The sequence below is a fragment of the Chelonoidis abingdonii genome, chromosome 1, assembly GCF_003597395.2.
Source record: "Chelonoidis abingdonii isolate Lonesome George chromosome 1, CheloAbing_2.0, whole genome shotgun sequence".
Classification (NCBI taxonomy): domain Eukaryota; kingdom Metazoa; phylum Chordata; order Testudines; family Testudinidae; genus Chelonoidis; species Chelonoidis abingdonii.
Window position 1 is genome coordinate 169,556,997 of NC_133769.1, and position 21,025 is coordinate 169,578,021.

At 40.7% G+C, this 21,025-nt stretch overlaps 1 protein-coding gene across 7 annotated transcripts in view; it reads right to left on the minus strand.

The window, feature by feature from the left end:
* The window catches only part of CBLB (Cbl proto-oncogene B), a 226,022-nt gene that overhangs the window by 26,026 nt on the left and 178,971 nt on the right, over positions 1 to 21,025 (minus strand). For all 7 annotated transcript variants that reach the window (XM_075072562.1, XM_075072555.1, XM_075072552.1 and 4 more), the window contains 4 exons: positions 9,933 to 10,076; positions 5,515 to 5,603; positions 5,275 to 5,406; positions 3,018 to 3,158 (listed from right to left, as the gene is read on the minus strand). In XM_075072562.1, coding sequence (XP_074928663.1) covers positions 3,018 to 3,158; positions 5,275 to 5,406; positions 5,515 to 5,603; positions 9,933 to 10,076 — 506 coding nt within the window. The remainder of the gene's footprint in view (positions 1 to 3,017; positions 3,159 to 5,274; positions 5,407 to 5,514; positions 5,604 to 9,932; positions 10,077 to 21,025) is intronic.

The window sequence follows — 21,025 nt, forward strand, 5'->3', positions numbered from 1 at the left end:
GTTGCTAGGGGAAAATTCTTCCGACGAACGTGCACGCGGCGCGCGCACACCTACTTGGAATGAATATGAGCAAGCACTCGAAGAAGAATAAGTGCAACAAAACTATTTGTAGCATTAACAGTAGGTAGCAATGTTAGAAGTATTGAAAATACTATTTTACCTGATGGTTTGGCAGACCCTGTTAACTTTTTTGCTGAAGCATGTCTACACCTCTAGAGCCATGTCTCTTTCAATGTGGTATTTCATAGACACACATTTAAATATCCAAATACATACATGACTTTTGGACTGACCCTTACAGTGATAGTTCATGCCCCAGACAGCTCATAGTCTGTCTTTTTGTTCTGTTTGTACAGCGCGTAGCACAACAGGGTCCTAGTCCATGCCTGGGGCCCCTAGGCACTACTCCAAGACAAATAAATGACAACGCAATAATCATCAATGCCAAGATTTTCAAAAACGTGTTCTCTTACGCTCCTAATTCAATATTTAGGCACCTAAATTGACACTGGGTACAACAGGAGCTGTTGTGAGCTCAATCCTTTTGAAAAATCAGGTCAGTTTAAGTGCCTGGATTTAGAAGTTTGATTTTGCTACTTATGTTTGAAAACGCTGGCTCACTAACTACTGTCCCTGGGAGACAAACACCACTACAGACGATCATTCCAAAAACAACTGAACGTTTCAAAACCCAGTTCAGGTTGTTAAGTGACAACATCCTTTACATATCACAACAGTAACAAAACCTGAACCAAAGGCACCTCAACTCACCTGCCTTTGGAGATTCATGTTCTAGGAATGGCTGCCATTGGCAGAGGGGAAGGGGAATCTGGATGGTGCCAAGTTCAAAGCCTGCAGAGGGCGTGGGCGTGGGCGCACAAAATCTCCACGTGACCAGCACGTGTCGGAAGAAGGCTCATGTTCCCCATTTGAAATCTTGTTGTCAGGAGCAGCACTAATGCATGTGTGAGGTGGCTCTGTCTTCTTCCCTGTGTGCACATGTGCATGCTGAAGGCAAAGACACGCATGTGGTAGTGCTGCCACCATGTTGACTCCCAGCACAGCCAGAGCGTAGGTGGGAGAGTGGGTGCATGCGCACGTGTGTGAGACAGATTGCGTGAGTGTAGAAAAGGAAGTAAGTTCATACAAGGATCTGCTGTTCCTGTGGGAGATGGACAGCACCAGGTCCTTTGGCCTGGCTGAAAACTTCACTGCTCCACACAGGAGGTGCACACCCCATAGTTTGAAAACTAATGACCTAAGCACTTAAATGTAAGGAATGAATAGTTAAGGACATAATAAACCTTACACTGTCCACATAATGAACAAGTTATTGTAAAAGAATACACATTTAACACACCACCACCACCACCTCAATTCTGAACCATGGATTCTTATTGTGTATTCTATTTTATCATCTTGATTTCGGAATTTAACTATTTTCTTTTAAGTGATGTAGTTGAGTGGGAAATATCCAAATTTAAGGTGTCAAATTATGGTAGAATTTTTCAGTAAAGTATTTCGATAATTGCTCTTCCTGGAGAATAATGTTGTGTCTGTAATGTAATTTAAAAGGAAAAGTACATAAGATTGTTGATTTATGGTAAAAATTATGCACTTACATCGACATGCAGTGGAGGCAGATCAATGTGTATTACTAATGTGGACACAACATATGTTTCTTTTTCAAACAGATTTTATTTGGGGATTACTGGTAAAAGAACAGTATTCTGAATCAGAGCTAAGGGCATGGGGTTGTGTTAAAAATAAAATAAAGTTTAACTAATTATCTATCTTGGCAGGATGGTGGATATGGGGTCCAAGAGTACCTCTTAATTTGTGAGCCTATTAGACAAGAAAGGGACAATCAAAAACCTCTCTGACAGGTAAGAAAACCATCTTTCAGGATCATTTCTGCCACCCACTAGCGTCACTGCTAATTTGTCTGGAGCCTCAGCCAGCTTGCTCTCAATCTAACAACCAATGTCATCCATGCCCTGTGAAAGCAAAGACTACACACCAGCAGGGTGTGATGAAAACAAGACAGAACTGCCTGTCAACTGCATACTGCTGACACCACTGCCCAAAATGCCTTACGGTATCCCTCAGGAGCTTCACATACCTGCTGAAAGAAGAGACGTGACAATACAGAGCCTTGCAGATCACCACAAAACAGAATCCTTAGGATAGGTAGATAATTGGCCAAAAAATCCTCTGAAACCTCCCAAAGACGAAAGAAGGGAACCCCTCAACAGCTATAGTACATATCCCAGCCCACAAGTAAGTCCACAATCATTTTGGGACTAATCTATAACAGAGGCAGCAAACAGAACCAACTTAATCAGCATGGAGCCCTAACCACTGAACATTAACAGAAGGAAACCAATCAAGACAGTAGCACAGTTTCTGTGCCATATGCAGGGTGAAATCTGGACTGAAAGAAATAAACAGTGATTTGGGGATATGAATTTCATGAACAAAAATGGGATGAACTGCAGTTCCCTGCAATCAGGGAGGTTTACAATTTATATAGTTTAGAAGTAAGATTTGACAGCGACAGTTCTATCAAATATAAAAGTGGTTGTTCTTTGCCCTTCTTTTCTGGTGTTGTCCCCAGTCAAAAAGACGACTAAAGTGTACACTATATAGACCTATAGAAACTAATACTCTGTGGTGATAAGACAAATTATGCACACTGGCAACACAGAACTCAGTGAAAAACTTGGCACTTCAAAATAACTATTCCTATTAGAAAAAATTTTTTTTTTACCAAAATGTCATGTCTAGTATGAAAATATTGATTTTATCTATTACATGAGGAAAAGAAAAGTAGAGACTATTTTATGTTCTCTGAGAGGTTTCATCTCTATAGTTTTAAAAACTAACCTCTCCAGTTTTTAGACAGTTAGCTATGGGCAAAGGTATTTCTAACAGGCAATCACAACTTTATCAGCTCATATAAGCTTCTGCTGTAAATGAAAATACATTAAAAACTTGGTTTGCTTGCCGACTCTTACCCGAAGGAGGAAGGAACAGTTCATGTCCTGAAGAGGGTCTGCTTCCTGAGCCCAGAGGTTTGGAATTCTCAGTGAGGCTGTGCCGAGCAGGAGGTGGAGGTGGAGGAAGTGATGGTGGGGAGTTGTCAAATGAATCTTCTCCTGCATTTAAAGAGCAAAACTTCATTAAGAATAGTACAGAGTGAAGCTTAAAATTGATTTTCCATGGCCACTAACAGAGGCTCTTACTCCTAGGGTTTTTCAGAAGTTCAGTGACTCCAATAATGAAATTATAAGATTAGCTCTTATTAGGCACAACTGAATGCTTTAAAACATGCTGTGAATGATCTTTTAGTATACTCTTTTTTTTTTTTTTTTAAGGTTTACTCTGGGTTATAAAATAATCAGCCTGTTGGTGGCCAGTCTGCAGATGTTGCACCCAAGTGAAATAAAAAAGCATACTGAAAATTACTGTAGGATGATAGCTATGTTACCAGTAACTCAGTAAACTAAAATAAAAAATTAAATGTGCTGACCATGCTGGATTTGACGTATACTGTGTGTCACCTTACACAAGGATAAGCAGATCTGGCCTAAGAGGCCAAGAAGTTCAGTCCTGGGGATTCGTGGGAGACCTCACCCTGTGCATTATGTGAGAGGAGCAGGCAGGTGTAAGTTCAGGGCTATCAAAGGGTGCAATTCCCACCCCTCCCCGTTGTGCTGCTCTCTGCACTCTGTTACTGCACTGTGAAATTGGAGTGTGAGCTAAGACATCTTATAATGCATAGTGGGTTAGCATACTGAAATCAAAGAGTGAAAGCAATCAGACCAAAAAATATGGGTGGCATGCATAGTGGAGCCAACACTTCACAACTGAGCATTGGGTACGCTATATAACAGAGGTGGGCAAACTACAGCTTGCAGGCCACATCCGGCCCATGGGATCATTCTGTCCACCCCTGAGCTCCTGGCCCAGGAAGCTAGCCTCTGGCCACTCCCCTGCTGTCCTCCCTCCCCTGGCAGCCTCAGCTCACTGTGCTGTAGGCTGCAAGGGCTGAGAGCTCCTGGGGTAATGCAGCTGCAGAGTATGGACTGACCCAGTGCTCTGTGCTGCGCGGAGCGTGGCTGGCTCCAGCCAGCCACCAGTGCTCCAGGCAGCACAGTAAGGGGGTAGGCAGGGAAACGGGGGTTGGATAGAGGGCACGGGAGTTCGGGGGGTGCTCAGGGACCAGGGGTGTCAACGGTCAGGGATCAAGGGCGGAAGTCAGGAAGGAGAGGGGGGTTGGATGGGGTGGCGGCAAGCAGTTAGGGGCAGGAGGTCTGGGGGCGATGGATGGCACAGGAATCCTAGAGGAGGGGGGGCATCAGGGATGAGAAGGGGGGGTGTCAGATAGGGGGTAGGGCTGGGCTATGCCTGGCTGTTTCGGGAGGCACAGGCTCCCCTAACCAGCCCTCCATACAATTTCTGAAACCCAGTGAGGCCCTCAGACCAAAATAATTTGCCTGCAACCTGTTATAGAAGATGGCAGAGGGAAAGCATAAGACCCCCAGCATGCCTGAGAGGATGGTTTGGTTGGCGTCTGCTGAACAGGTGAAGTTGAGGGGTTCTAGGAGAGGGAACTGGGGACTAGGACTGGGAATGGCAACGTTTGATGATTCTGGGCATTGATCATATTCTGTCTTAGACCTTAATCTCTTGAGGTTTGGAAACAAACTCCAGATTTATTATCTCCAGTGGTGCTATTACTCACTCCCTTTTATAGGATAAAATGAAAACTCAAATTAGCGCACAAGAAATCAGCCCCTTCCCCAAATTTAGAGAACTTGAAGTTTGACTAATTCCAATATTAAGTGACTAAAATCTGATTTTTTAGAGTCAAAGGTTTCTCTACTGTTTACCATCAGAAGATGAATTGAAACCGCCGTTGCATCCGTTTCTGGCATGACTAAATCCTGACACAGTCATGGTAAACTTTCCCATTTTGCAGGGAACGGGCGTAGCACCTTCTGTGATGGGATCAGTCTTCACCAACTGACTAATGTTGGGATTTGGATGTTAATGTGTAAAGGTGAAAGAGCTCAGTGCCTGGACTGAGACAGGCACTGACTGCAGATCACTGCATAATTACACTCTTTTTCTTCAAATAATCTAGCCCACATCATTTGAAACTCTTAATAAACCTATGAATTTATTTTATTTTGTTTTGCAGTAAGCTTGGTATTTGGTTGATTTTAACTATGTTAACCATTAAAGACTTAACAGCAATAGGTCTGCTACCTAAAGGGGGCACCAGAAGATCATAATCGGAGGGCGTCCTGTTGAGCAAAGGGCTGTGTTTTGGGTTGTCTCTGGCAGGAGGCCGTGCAGGTGGTAAAGATACTGGAGCAGTGGATGCATCAAAGGCATCTCCTGAATAACAAAGAAACAACAAGAAGTGAATGCTTTCTTATGGCACCTCTAATTGTGTCAGACTGGTTGGCTTCTTCTAGAGTTACAAACAAACAAATAAAAACACACCTAACTCCGGGGTTTTGGATTTCTTCATCTCTGAAGCAGCATTGTGTGTTCCATTCATTATACCAGCACACTGACCATTCTCGCACACCCTTAAAGCAAAGATCAAAGGAAGAAATCAACCAACCACCTGAGTTTTCATCCCACAAATCACAAAATAAATGCTATAGCATTACATAGATTACATCAAAACAAACAGGAATGAAAGTTATAACAACTTTTTAAGCACTCATAGTGTTTTTCACTTTCAAAGTATATTACACAGTAACAGATTAATCCTTACGACAGCCTTCTGTGAAATTACACTATTCTGCTGCTGGGGAAACTGAGGCACAGAAATTAAGTAATTTACGCAAGTCTCCGCTGCAAAATAGTGGAAGAGCTGGGATTAGACTTTAGGAATTCCTGGCTCTCAACCCAAAGCTCAGTCTACTAGCATACACTACTTCTCCATATTGTAAAGTTACACATGTAAACTCATCCTTATTTTATTGCTGAAATCAAACAGTAAATACCCTGGAAATAAAACCCTTTAAACAAGAACAAACCCATGGAAATAATGCATGTCCTTAATATTCCTAGTCAAACACTTAAAATAAAAGAATTAACTCTGCCCAAAACAATTTAGCGAGTCTCCATTAGATTCACTGTTGTCAAAAAGGTGGTTTATTGCTTTGTCTTTTATATTCCATTTTATCCTTGCCTCCGAAGGGAAACAAATTGTTCTGTAAAAAGAAGCGTAAGTGTCAAATTGGTTGCTAAAACTTCCCAGAACTAGCAATCCTGGTGATTCAGGCAGTAAAGTAAAAAGCTACGGAAAATCCTGGCATAAAAATACAAATTATCCTTAGTAGATAATATGATAACTCTGCTAAAAAGCTCAGGATACTAACAGGAAACTAAAATCACCCAATAGTGAATTATGTGCTATTTGAACAAGCGTTAAAAACCAACTGGGGAATGGAGGCACCTCAACTATATGACAAGAATTGTGAAGTTTGTATAGGCAGGAATGGTCAAAATAAGCTTCTTCAGTTAGGGGAAGGCTATAGGTCACATTACACACACCATTCTCACAGATCATTGATCCTTTCAAGCTAGAGAGATCTAGAGTTTCACCATTAGCAGGAATGTAAATAAAGTTATATATGCTGGCCATATGGAAGGGATGGATGAATAAAGCATGTGCAATTATTTAAAGCATATAAACAGGAAAGAGGAAATGGAATTGTGTGTGGTCCCAGGAGCTATAAACAGAAATAATTAAATGAAAATAAAGAATAATTATATATCTGAAGAAAAACCTTCCTATTTGTGAGACCTATTACATTGTAGAACAGTCTTCCAATGGAAGTGGAGAAAGAAACATTGCTTGAGTCCCTTGAAGCTAGACTGATTAAGTCACTTGAAAATATACTGTACGGAATAATCCATCTTTGGCTCCCTATCAAGGAGGAAAGACGACTTTCCACAAACAACCAAGTGCCCTAATACAACTTCCTGCCAACGAGGAAGTCTTCAGTGTGACCTGGCCATAACAGCATATCCTTTGCACTAGAAATACAAGGTAAGCAAGTATTAAACATCCCACATCCTACATCTCAGGTACTTTTTTCCTCTTTAAGGAAATACTTTTTGGAGAAATATTGTGAACAGAATGATTCAATTGTGTTACATTAGTAGGGGCCTAGTTAGACTGTTATACTGAGACACTCATCTTCTCTCTCCTTTCCTTTCCACAACACAGACAAATCTGGCAAGAAGATAAAAAGTCGGCTACAAAACAAATCAATTGACTAAGAATCTAGCCAGAAAACCACAATGCAATCAGTTTGGTATATTATAGTATGACATTTGGAAGAGTACTATAATAATAGTACAGGGGCACAAAGTCTTAAATTAAACATGTATTCAAAAAGCGCAGAATGGGACGCTGGAATTCAATAGCCACAGAACTACATGACATCCACAACAACAACTGCTGTCTCTCTCTCCTTTAAAGTATCTGGGCTCAATCCAGAATTTTAAGATTTTGGCCCCTTATGAAGTCCTTGTTACAGCTAGAAAACTAGGCACTCTCATGAGGCAGCCAGCCACAGTGTAAAATCTCCAATTTTACTTCAAAATAGATGGGCCAATAGGCATACCCATGCTTACCAAACATTTGTGATGTGTTTTGAAGGTGACAACGGGAATTTGGCATGACTCCACAAAAAGTTACAAACTCTTTCAGCAAGTAAAATGTATACTAATTACACAGCTGAATAAATCCACTTATTTATGAAAAATGCATTGAAAAAGCTTCTAATGGAGCTTGCTGAAAAACAAGAGGTGAGAAGGGGTGCCGCTTTTTTTTTTTTTAATGAAGAAAAAAAGTCATTTAATTTTTTTCTAATTTTTGTGAAAAGAATGAAATTTTCAGACACTGAAAAACAGATTTCAGATTTTGTGTTTTCAACAGCAACAAAAATTAAAGGAAGAGCGATTTTCCACAAAAATTGTCATATCTACAAAATAAGTCCTTTTTTGTCAAAAAACCTTTTTTGAATGAAAAATATTGCCTAGCTCCAGTTCCTAAGTATGTGCTGCTAGTCGAAATCAATGTTGTTTGTGAAATGTATAATTTTGAACGTTTACACTTCAGCACTGACATTAGAAAGTTAATGTAACATTTGGAATATTTATATAAATTCATTCAACAGGTCATTTCCATACTTTAAGTGTCACAGCTTTATATTTTAGGGCTCACTTTCTTGTTATATATGTAATTTGTGCAAGAGTTATTACATGAAATCATTGCAGCAACTTTAACTATCAATTAAGCACGTTTTCTGCGTGGGATGTCCTGGATTAGCACTAGGCTAGTACTGATGGTCCAAGGGACCCATGACCTGCTAAAGGCAAGCTCTTTTATGGATCAAGCTAAAAACAAATGGTCTGATGGAATAGTGGGAAAGTCAGCTTTGAAATGTATAACTGTGATGGTTTGCAAAATACTGAACAAGATTCTCAGCCCCACTCCACTCCTTTTGTGCCACACAAGAGGTACCAAGGGAATAGAAACTTCCTATAATTCTCTATCTGGGGACTTCCCCTAGTGTAGGAGTCATAAGCAGCTGTAGAGCCAATGGAGTTTATTCCTATGCAGCACTCTCCTTCTTTCCTGCATGTTCATGGTTCATCCATTCTTCCTCCATTCATATAGGCAACTCATCTCTCTACAACATGGCTGACTTGGTGGAAAGGTTCCCAAGTGGAACAAACAAAATCAAACCCCTGATAAATAGGCCTATACATGTAAAGTTTTAAAATCCTGTCTGCCCATAAAGTCAATTCTATGCAGTAACACTGAATGTCTATTAAAAAAATCAAAACATCTTTTCCCAGAAGAATAGGTGGGAGTTTAAGGGTACATGACTAGAAAACACTCAAAGACCAGTGGAAAATTCACATCTATGCACAGAAGGTCATGTCTGCATTTCTGTTAATAACAATAGACTATATTTCCAGGAATTTATAACTTCAACAGATGAAGTAGTCAGAACTTGACCTTTTCACCACACTGGGCTAAATCTCTTTTATTAAACATGTAAAATCAGACCTTAACTGGTTAAGTCTGGAATGAGGAGAAAGTTGAGTTTTATTGCAATGACATCACATTCTGAAAGAAAAAAAGTCCGAACGTATCAATGAATTTTAGGTTGCAGAAGAGTCAGAACTCAGTAGATCAATAACTGATTTTAAGACAGCACTTTTGACCTATAAGACTACTAGTAATTGGTCCCTTCTGATATTTCAGCCTCTCTCCTGATTATTATCTTCATTCCGCACACTCAGATTAGCTGTATGAGTTAGGGACCAAGAGGTTTGTCAAGAGCCACACAGCCTTCATCTGCAATTTCTCTTGACTCCAATCTACTTGCCACAACCCATTAATGGTTCAGAGACTGTGAAAGTTCGGGGATATTATTTTAAGGTATATTTAAAGTGCAAGAGAGATATTAAGTCTGAATGAAAAATGTTTTCTCCCTCTGAAACACACAGGAAGGTCTTCTGTGAAATGGGCTCTAAAAATTTAAAGAAGTTGCTATAACACTGGTAGACAGGAGACAAGGAGAGTGCGAAACAGTGGGAACTACTGTGTACTGATTCAACTGTGTTCTGCATTTTGTTACTTAAATTCTGAACCACAGAGATACAACTATGCTGAACCACAGAGTTTTATGGCTTCTATCCTCCTTCAACTCCACCAGGGGAATAAAAGAGCATGAATAACCCAAGCATGAAAAGATTAGACATTCAGAAGGCAAGCAGCTTCATCATGATTATAACCAACTAATTTTAGAAAACCTGTCAAAAGTTCATTCTAAAACGATTTTATTCTCCTCTCCAAAGCAGTGCAATGCTGCAAACTACCTTACCTAATATGAGGTTTTATATTATGACAATGAGGTGGTTGGGAGCTCAGGGATACAGGATGGGATGAAGGAATCTTGTACTCATCATCATCTTCTACATGCTCCCTCAATTTCTCACCAAGGGAATTTGTTACAGGAACGACACACCTAAGAGAGGGTGAAAGAAACCCGTGCCCAGCGTCAGTTTAACTGTTGAAGAACCATGCTTCATCCAACACTAAAGAAAACAATTTATCATAAATGTCACTAGTTTATAATAACTGCAACACAGAGAGAGATCCTGTCAGACTAAACAAAATTATGAGATTGTTTTTCCCTTCTCATATTACCCATTCTTAAAACTGCACAGCGGAGCAGGCGGTAAACCTTGGACAGCCAGAGAGCTACTTTGTCATCAAATGGAGTAGCAGAGACATGCAGAATTCAATAGATTTAGAACAGAAAAACATCCATGTAAGAAGCTTAACCTGATTATATTTCTCAAAAGGAGCTAAATGAAGGTTACAGTAAGGCAACAGTATTTTGAAGGGCTCAACGAGAGAGCTAGAATTCACTGTATGCCACCAGTTTTGTGAAGTCTGATTCTAGCAATGTCACTGCCCATCACGTTTGTCTGTTTTCCAGATTTAGTTTTTGAATTGTCATTTTATCTTCCCAGAAAACTGCCCTCATTGTTACTAGGATGTGGTGCATTCTAGTATGTCTATGAAGATGTCATTTGTAGTTGAGGAGCTACCAGTTGGAAATCAGTGCTGGTATGTGGCCTGACTTACAAGATTTGGCTGCAGATAGAAACTTTCCCAGAATTCAGGTTTTGATTCAGGCCTCACTCGCTACTGAAGCAATAAAGAGATCTGCTTTTTCTGATCAGACTGAACGCATGCTACACTGGAGTTAACAATAAAAATACAGGCACTTCTAGGACCCTGTCCCTTTCATCCCCCTATTCTGATGCAGAGGGCCCCAATCCCAGCAAACCCAATTTAGTCATGATGAATTGTGGAGCAGAAGCACAGAGGTACTGTCTGGGGAGTGCACACTGCTTGTACTTGGCAAAACTCAGCCCAATGGAATCTCCTTCACACTCATGTGGATGGGACTGGATCAGGCAGGAATAAGGAGGAACACTGGCAGTGAGTAGGTAGCCACACAAATCCAACAAGTCCCCTGCTAAAGGAAGAGGGATAAACACAAACAAAGCAATCACTATTGCAGTGCTGGAGGCTGCAAGAGCAGTCAAATATTACTAATACACAGCTTGGGAAAGAGGTTTCCTTCCATACAGTCAGTCTCATGTCCTTCTACCTGGCCTTGATAACAAGTATCCAACTGGCTTTAAAAATACAAAAACAGAAAAAAGTACTCTACTCAAAAACTGAGTATACACAAAATGTAATTCCTCAGCTAGCACCAACACATGGAAAGTGAGACTATGAAAAGAGAAAATCTTTACAAATAAGGCTAATATTCTGTCCTTTGTTCTTCGTGAGTAATGACTAGACACATTCCATCTCTAGCGAATAACAGTTTTTTTGGGTCTCCGCTCCTTACTGTAAACCTATGTTTATAATGATTACATTACTCATCTAGTAAAAGAAATTCACAAAACACCCTGAGTAGGAAATGGTAAAGCTTTACTATGGTTGTCATTTACTTCCAACATTAAATGAAACTGTCATGGACAACGCTGGAGTCTTAAACTAATTGAATCATAATAGTAAGGAGTGAACTGCCTTAAAATAATCTGGATAGCAACTTATGAAATATCATGCAGTCAATAATGGGTGTACCGCTCATTCTGAAAAGGTGCACAATTAATTTAAGAGACCTAGAACAAATGCACATATGTTCCTGACCATTTCTATGCACTGTATCATTACATGGTCTATAAAATCTCAAATCTATTGACATTAAAGCCACACTGCAAGGCACAGCTGTTTAATGTGGTACTGTGGGAGGTCTGAGAGTCAGAGAGACTTACGTTTGAAAGGGGAGTGGGCTTCATTTCTAGTCCTCTGGTCCTGCTGATTTTGTTATGGGAACAGAGCTGAACTGAACCCCCTATCAAGCCATGCCAGTCTTCCTGTTTTCACCAAAGAAAACCCTCAAACCCAATCCCTACCAAAACAAACAAAGTATTGAAGCATCTGGCATATAGTGCACTTCTACTTGATGGAAAGTGGTGTTTTTCATCATTTATACTACATAGTGCCACATGACTACCAAACTCCAGATGCTATTTTAAAAGGGTAAGTGTGGCCACTATAGATCTAGCAGGTCATGAGCCTGCAAAAGCAGAGAGAAAGCAAAACGATTGCTGCACTAGTGATGTATGTGCTGCATTTGCTAAATATATTCAAAGTCTGGAGCTTCTTAGTTCTCAGATATTCTTTCCTGCAATCATTAATATACTTTTGACTTTAAAAAACAAGCTGTGAATGGCAGGAATCCAATTTATTTTGTGAACACAGTAACCGAGGGCAGATCTCTACTGAAAAACAGAATAAGATTTATGGAACTAAGCTCTATAGCTGTCTGTACTGTAGTTTTCAACCACCTTCTGTAGAGGGAGCAAAAGGCCTTTTTTAAATATAGCAGTCCAGGCTAAAATGGCTTTTTCCGATCTTTGATTTCATATTCCTAGTTAAAATTGACAAGATGTTTGTGTCACTGCCCTGTGCCCACCACGTAAGGGATGGAAAAATATAACAGAAGGATGAGGATAGGTCAGAATCCATACAGAGGAAGTTCAAAGATCTGCACAAGCGGACTTCTCTCAGATTTGTAGATCAGTAGGTACTGCTACCTTGAAGCCCAAGTTCCTCTGAAGACTATTTTATATTTGTTAACTTTTAAAACCACTCTAAGTCAAAAACTCTTGCAACACTATGGTTTGAAAAAAAGATGTCCAGCGCTGACCAGTACAGAAATAGTTTGCTATTCTTTGTTTTATGAAATCATATTAGACTTCTGATATATACGCCACGTACTATAAATTAACCGAGAATACTATAGAAAGAACAGAAGGCTATTCTTGAAAAAAAACTGCCTGTTACTAAGCCTTCATTATTCTATTAGCATAATACTATTCTAATGAGTTGAATTAATGGTTGAATCAACAGGCTCAGCGGTAGGTATCAATGGCACACTCTCTAGTTGGCAACCAGTAACAAGTGGTGTGCCCCAGGGGTCTGTCTTAGGACCCGTTCTATTCAATGTCTTCATTAATGATCTTGATGATGGGACAGATTGCACATTAAGTAAATTTGCAGATGACACCAAGTTGGGGGGAGTGGTGGACACGCTGGAGGGCAGGGATAGGATTCAGGGAGACTTAGACAAATTGGAGAAGTGGGCCACAAGAAACCTCATGAAGTTCAACAAGGACAAGTGCAAAGTCCTGCACTTAGGACAGAAAAACCCCATGCACCTGCTACACTGGGGACTGTTTGCTAAGAGAGTGCTGAGAAAAAAGGATCTTGGGTTACGGTAGATGGACAAGGTTGAACATAGAACCTACAGATGGCTCTTGTAGCCAAACAAAGGCTAATAGCATACTGGGCTGTATTAGTAGAGTGTGCTAGCAGTATCGATTGTATTGTGATTTATCCCTCTATTCGGCACTGGTGAGGCCAGACTGAATATTGTTCCAGTTTGGGCGCCACACTAACAAAAAGGACGTAGAACAATTGAGAGAAGTCCAGCAGGAGGGCAGAAAAATGATTAGAGGACTGGAGCACATGACATTGAAGAGAACGAAAGGAAACTGGCTTAATTAGCCTGCAGAAAGAAAACTGATAGGGGGATTTGATAGCAACATTAACAACTATTGAAGGGATTGCTCCAAGGAGGAGGAAAGACTAGGCTGTTCTCTTGACGGGAGGAAAGAACAAGGTCATGCGCGAAAAAGTCGAGCTAGCTAGTATTAGAGAAAAACTTTCTGACTAGGAAGAGTGTGAGTATGAAATGGGTACCTAGGAGGGGAGACTCTCATTTAGAGCTTAATCCGGCGCGCAGCTGGGATTTAGGGAAGTGGTCCTTAAGCGGGGTGACTAGATGACCTCATGAAGTCCCGTTCCAACCTTTGATTCTATATCTATGAACTACAACCAAGCAAGGAGATTTTCCCTTGGAATTTTATTGTTGGATAAAAATTATTTTTGTTTCACAACACAGCTCTTGTGCTCAGGTTTGATTTATATATATTGGATATCTCTTACCAGATTATTGAAAGTTTACCAAACACTTTAAAGGAGAGGCTTTGATTGTTTCTTCAGGTTATTCTAGACGATGTCAGAGATTTAATTACAAAACTTATAGACTCATATAGTCAGAAGGGACCAAATGAATCATCTAGTCTGACCTCCTGCACAAGGCAGCCACAAAACCCTACCCATACACATTAATACAACCCTAACCCATGACTGAGTTATGTAAATCCTCAAAATTGTGATTGAAGACCTCAAGTGCAGAGAATCCACCAGCAAGCGACCCATGCCCACAAGAGAAGGCGAAAAAACCTCCAGGGCCTCTGCCAATCCGCACTGGAGAAAATTCCTCCCGACCCCAAATATGCGATCAGCTAAACCTGAGCATGTGGCAAGACATCACAGCTAGCACCAAGAAAGAATCTCTGCAGTAAAGTCACCATCCAACATCCCTCACAGACCATGAGCAGACTTATCTGCCGATAATCCAAGATCAATGCCCAAATTAAACTTATCCCATCATAACATCCTCCATATACTTATCAAGCTTAATCTTAAAGCCAGATAAGTCTTTTCCCCGCTTACTTCCCTCGGAGGCGTTCCAGAACTTCACCCCTAATGTGTTAGAAACCTTGTCTAATTTTCAAGTCTAAACTTCTAATATCCAGTTTGTACCCATTCGTCCTTGTGCCTACATAGTACTAACTAAATAATTCCTCTCCTCTAACAATTAATGCCCCTGATATATTTATATAGAGCAAGCATATCCCCCCGGAGCCTCCTTTTGGCCAGGCTAAACAAGCCAAGCTCTTTGAGTCTCCTTTCATAAGGCAGATTTTCCATTCCTTGGATCATCCTAGTAGCCCGTCTCTGAACCTGTTCCAGTTATATCAGATGCACACTCCATTATAACCTCTGATATTAAGTACGTAGAGTACCTATATTTGGAAAGGTTATTTCTAAAATTTATTTTTGATATTTACATTTTGTTAAGATTACTACTACTTCGAAAGTTCTGGAAGGATTTGTTTAGAGGTAAAGAGAAGCAAAGGATTAAACAACAAAACCCACTGAAGTAATCTTTAGTCCGACCCCTCCTCCCACTCCCATTTGGCAATGTTTGTCATTTGAAAGGTTGAGTCAAATCCTTATCAACTGTGTGTCAATATTTTCTGGTTGTTTGAAAAGAAGCCAACTGTCACTCTCTTTTTCATGAAGAGTATTGATGGCCAAAGGCAAATCAGGAAAGCTATTAAATCAAAATAGGTTTTTGTCACTAGTTGTCAAGTCATTCTGAGGCCATCTCAGTTTTACCGGAGGAACTCTGAGCACACTGACTGTTCAAAATGATTTACATTGCAAGCCTCTTCTCACAGAGAAAAACCTGCTGTGATAAACCACATATTATTAGCAAAAAAGCAAAAATGACTTACTCACATAAGTAAGGCAAGCATGATTTTGCTAGAAATAGGACAGCTTTTTGAGCAAAGACATGTTATTGTATGCATGATTTGAAAAATTACTTTCATAACTTTCTTCAATGCAAACTAGCCTATTTGAAATTGCTAAAAAAGAAAAAGCAGATTTTGGGGGTATGCAAGTCATAGGAAAGGGTAAAAATTTCACACTAAATTCCACTTAAGAAGGAACACTGACATAAAAATGATGCAGTTCATTAGTGATCCATACAATAATATGAAGTTTTGAACAGTCCAATACCAACATAATTATTTTTGCACTTTAGGTCAGAAATTCAGTAACAAAGTGGAAAATACAAATTAATGCAAGCCATGCGCTTCGTGAAGGTGCTACCAGTGGGGTATGCATTTTACTTAATTATGAGGGGAATGTTCTTTTGCAACATAAAGTCAACTCAACATGTTCAAAGGGTATTAGACAAAACTTGAGATTCTGCAGGAAGATCCAGGGCCTAAGATGAAGATGAATTAGCAGGACACGTAGAAATCATAAAGTTAACAGCAGCCCAAATGATATGGCACATCTAGTTAAAAAAATCATAGACAAGGAAAAATATAAGCCTTTCTGCAACTATTGACAGTTGTTTGCAATTGCAAAACGTTGTCAAGGTTCTTTCAAAAGTTTTTCTGTACTTTTTTTAGAATACTTAAGACTACTGGATTCAAATATAGCAGAGGCAGGGAAAGTGAGACATATGGGAATATCTTCCCAAAGTTGTAGGAAAGGTACAAATGGATGAGTGAGATACAAAATATATGAAATTTCAGAAGGGAGACAGTGCGACCTAGTGGACGAAGCACTGAACTGGATCTAAGGAGGCCTGGCTCCTATTCCATGCTCTGCCACAGGTCTGCTGGATGACCATGGGCAATACATGTCACTCCTTTGTGCCTCTGTTTCCCCATCTATAAAATGGGGATAATGATACTGAACTCCTTTGTAAAGCACTATCAGATCTACTAATTAAAATGTTACATATGACAGCTATTATTATTGAGCAGCTTATTTTAATGACTTAATCACAGCATTTTGGTCTGAAGTGTTTATTTTAATCTGTTTCTAAGACAATTATCCACAAGTTTTTCAAAGAGCCTTAATTTGTTTATTTTGTGCTCCCCAATATTTTTCATTACTACTAGACGGTTTAAAAATCCAATCAATCAATTTGGTTTTAAAAAGGCTCTATCTCACAACAAATAGCCGTGATGATTTTTATCTTAATGATATTTAATACTTAATAAAAATATTTTCAAAATATTTCCTTAATTTCTATGTAAATTTAGTTTGCTGTCTGATACTTCAGGTGGCACACATTGAGCCTGATTTCTCATTTACATTTGGCAGTGGAAAGGGGTCTTAGTGTAAATGAGATCAGGCTCCAAGAACAGTAAATTAAAAAACAGTCCATGACTTTGCAAGATCTGGTTTCTAACTGGGAACAGAAAATAATAAAAGGAAAGGATCTTAGGCCTGGTCTACACTACGCGTTTAAATCGATTTAAAAAGCGTTAAATCGATTTAACGCTGTACCCGTCCACACTACAACGCCCTTTATATCGATATAAAGGGCTCTTTAAATCGATTTCTGTCTCCCCGACGCGAGGTGTAGCTGCTAATCGCTATTAATATCGATTACGGTTAGTGTGGACGGATTTACGTATTGGCCTCAGGCGGTATACCACAGTGCACACTGACCGCTCTGGACAGCCTCTGAACTCGGTGAGCGGGGGGTACAAAAAGCCCGCGAACTTTTGATAATTTCTGTATTGCGGTGTGCTCTGATTCGCGGGTGGCGATGACGTCTCAATCCAAAAGGCTCCCAGCTGGCGTCGGGAGTACTAGATCTGTTGCTTATGGGACAAATTGCTGTTACGGCTCGTTAGCGAACAGATGCCAAGCGTTTGAAAAAATTCGTCAACACGTGTGTGCAGCGTACGGGAGAGCCAGATCACTAATGGAGTCTGGGATGGGGGTCTGAGACTCGCTATCCCGTCCAGCAGTCTTGAAGTTGTTCTTTGCCTGAGTCCTCATGTTGTAGGTTAACGACGTGTTGGTGGTTAGGGATAGTCCTCGTTTCCACTCCCCCCCCCGTTGAGAGAAGGGAAAGATCATTTCTTGACTTTTCTGCATGTCCCTATGGTGTACTTGATGTGCTGTGGTGACGCGTGCTGCAGCAGTGAGAGCCAGTAGTTTGTATCTCCCTGCAAGTGTAGCGGTTCACAATGATGTTCGTGGTCCTCACCGTGGTGTCTGGGTGCCTCAGGTGAGTGGGCGGAGGCGCCTGGGTAAAATGGGAATGACTCCAGTTCTCACGTAGATGGTACGAACGGCTTAGGACTTTTATCATAGCAATGGGGTGGTTCTCAGACCCTCCTTTCCTGTGTAAAGAAAGATTCTGTACTGCCTGACTGTATGCGGGGCTGACTCCCCCTATTTTATCTCACTACAAGTCTTGTTTTTTTCCTGATTCTTTATATAACTTCATGACAAATGGGGGGGGGACATTGCACGGTAGCCAGGAGAGTGGGAGGAGGGAGCAACGGTGGGGTTTGTTGCAGGGCACCCTGTGATAGTCACGGCAGCTGTGCTCTGATACACTGGTCTCTTAACTTGCCCTTTTCTAGGTGATGACTATTTTTAGACCTAAGGGAGGGTTGACTCAGTCCAGTGGTACAATCCAATTGGCTTTTGCGTTTGCGCCCCGGCTATTTAGCAGGGATTCATGATAGCAGCCGACAGAGGAGGAGAGTAACCGCCATTCATTGCCGTTTTCTCCGGCAGTGCGTACAGAACGACCGGTCATCTCTGCATCATTGCAAGCAGTGAATGCTGTGTTAGCGCGGAGTATCGCTCTGTCTGCGGCTCTAACATACGGTGCCGGAAAAAAAAGCTGACGGGTCCATGTTGCCGTGCTATGGCGTTGCAGGGCATCAGGACGTGGCGAAGGTTCAGCTATGTTTTCGGGGAGGATGATTGATGAATTGTTACCAGAACCTGGAACATATGATTCACCAGCAATTCCAGGGGGGAGACTGCGGGAACTATGGGATAGCTACGGAAGAGCTACCCACAATGCAACGCTTCAGAAATCGACGTTAGCCTCGGACCATGGACGCACAACGCCGAATTACTGTGCCTAGTGTGGCCGCATGAAATCGAATTTATATCATCAGTTTTATAAAACCGATTTTAAAAAATTCGATATTATCCCGTAGTGTAGACGTGGCCTTAGTGTCTATAGTCCTGACGCTGGAATTACTTTTGTGAAAATAACCGAACAACCTCGCAGTTCTGTATAATGTGACCTCGCTGCTAGCCATGGCTAAACAGAAGCCTGAGAATAGGAAAGATGGGTAATTTAGGTCGGACCGCAGCAGAACAGCTACGGGAAGACAGAATATCTTTGACCAAACAGAAAACAGTCTGACATTTATGAGGGTTAACGGCTCTCAAATTTTAGAGGGAAAAAAAAATCTGAAAAATAGTCTCTAAAGCATTTCAAGTTACATCAGGCTCAACATTATCCATGTTATATGCTCGAAAGCAATTTTTGTTGGTGTAAATATGGTCTGCGTTGATTAAGCTGATTAGTTTTAAAAAGTGCAACATCAATGTCAACCTGGTTTCATATAATAATCTAGACCCAAGCTTGACAAAGAAAGATCTTTAACTGGGTCAATTTAAAATGGGACATATGTAGTATTTGCTATTATGCACAGTGATAATGTTTCTGCCTTAACACCAATACCATGTAGCACAATTATAGCTGCTGTGTGGATATCCAAAATTTTCTTAACATAAAACAAAAAACAAAGTGAGTCATCATGAAATAAACTAGAGCTGGGTGTGTATTTTCCATCAATTTTTTTTTGGTGGAAAATATTTCTGCAAAAGAGAAACAATATAGTTTCTGGTCAGATTAACCTAAACTGAAATGTTTCTGTTTGTCAAACCAAATTGACACATTTCATTTTGCATCAGTTCAACACTAATTTTTGTCTGCCTGCCTGAGCTGCGGCAGTGTCTCCGGGGAGCTGTAGTTCGGACGTTCATGCTCCCATTCACCTCTGTCCATCAGACTCCCTGGTGGGACAACTCCTCCCATGATATACCACAATCCCATTTCTGGCTGCCTGCTGTGGTGCACAATGGAAGTCATGTGGCGGTGGTGCATCATGGGAGATGTGGTCCAGCCAGGGAGCCCAGCCCATAGAAGAGAATGGGGCCCTGAGGCATCAGTGACAATTTCAGCAGATGTCAAAATGCTTAGTTTTGGCTTAGTTTGACATTTCCAAATTTAGTCATTGATGAACTTTCTGTTCAGTGTGAAAATAAATGCTGAAATATCACAGTTTCCTCTGCAACAAAAATTTCAATTTTTAACTACCTCTGAAACGGTCACTACCCAATATTCTCTCTCACACAGTCTATAGGGATCAAACATTTAAACATATGCATGTACTATCCTGTGTTTTTTTGAAATTATTGGACTATATATGCCTGCATTTATTTCAATATACAGATGTCCAGTTTCAATATTGAGATATCTAGCTATAAGCAAGCTTCCCTCTCTTTCCTATACTCAAACTCAAAAGCGACCCCCCACCCCCCAAGCAGCAGCAACAGGAGTTTGGGTGTGGGAGGGGACAGGGGTTGGGGCACAGGACAGAGTGAAGGATCCGGGTGGTGCTTACCTCGGGGGACTCCCCAGAAACTGCAACATTTCCCTCCCTCAGCTCCTAGACAAAGGGGTGGCCAGGCAGCTCTGGGCACTGCCTCCGCCTGCAGGCACCACCCCTGTAGCTCCCATTGGCTGCAGTTCCCAGGTGGAGGCAGCGTGTGACCTGTTCATGACTTTTACTAAAAATATCCATGACTAAAATGTAGCCTTAGTTATAATGAAAGTGTCTCCTGTCAGTTGCAGCTTCATTATAACCTTTATGCTTTGGTAACGAGTGACAGAACAATGACTTTCTGAGCTACATTCACCCTTAATGCTGTTCTCTTCCTGCTGTGTCTAAATATAACAGCAAATTGGGTTTACAAAGATTTCAAAAGACTTGGCAATGTCACATTCTACTGTTTCAATTCTTTTTGTTTCAATAGGTGCCATGTTGACAGATGTGATTATTTTATTGCACAACTACAGCTACGCTATTTCAGTGCCGAAGGAAGAACTACATAGTTTAGGTGGGCTGTGATGTCATTCCAGATTCTTTATGAAAATATGCTCATGATATTAATAGGACTTAACAGATATACTTTATGCAAGATGGGTCATATGAGATATCATTGGAAATGTTATGATTTACTCAATGTGATTATCCTATTTGTATGCATGTATCATTTCTGTATCTTAAATTAGGAATATTGACTATGTATCTGTATTTCAAGTATGCTACTTTGGGT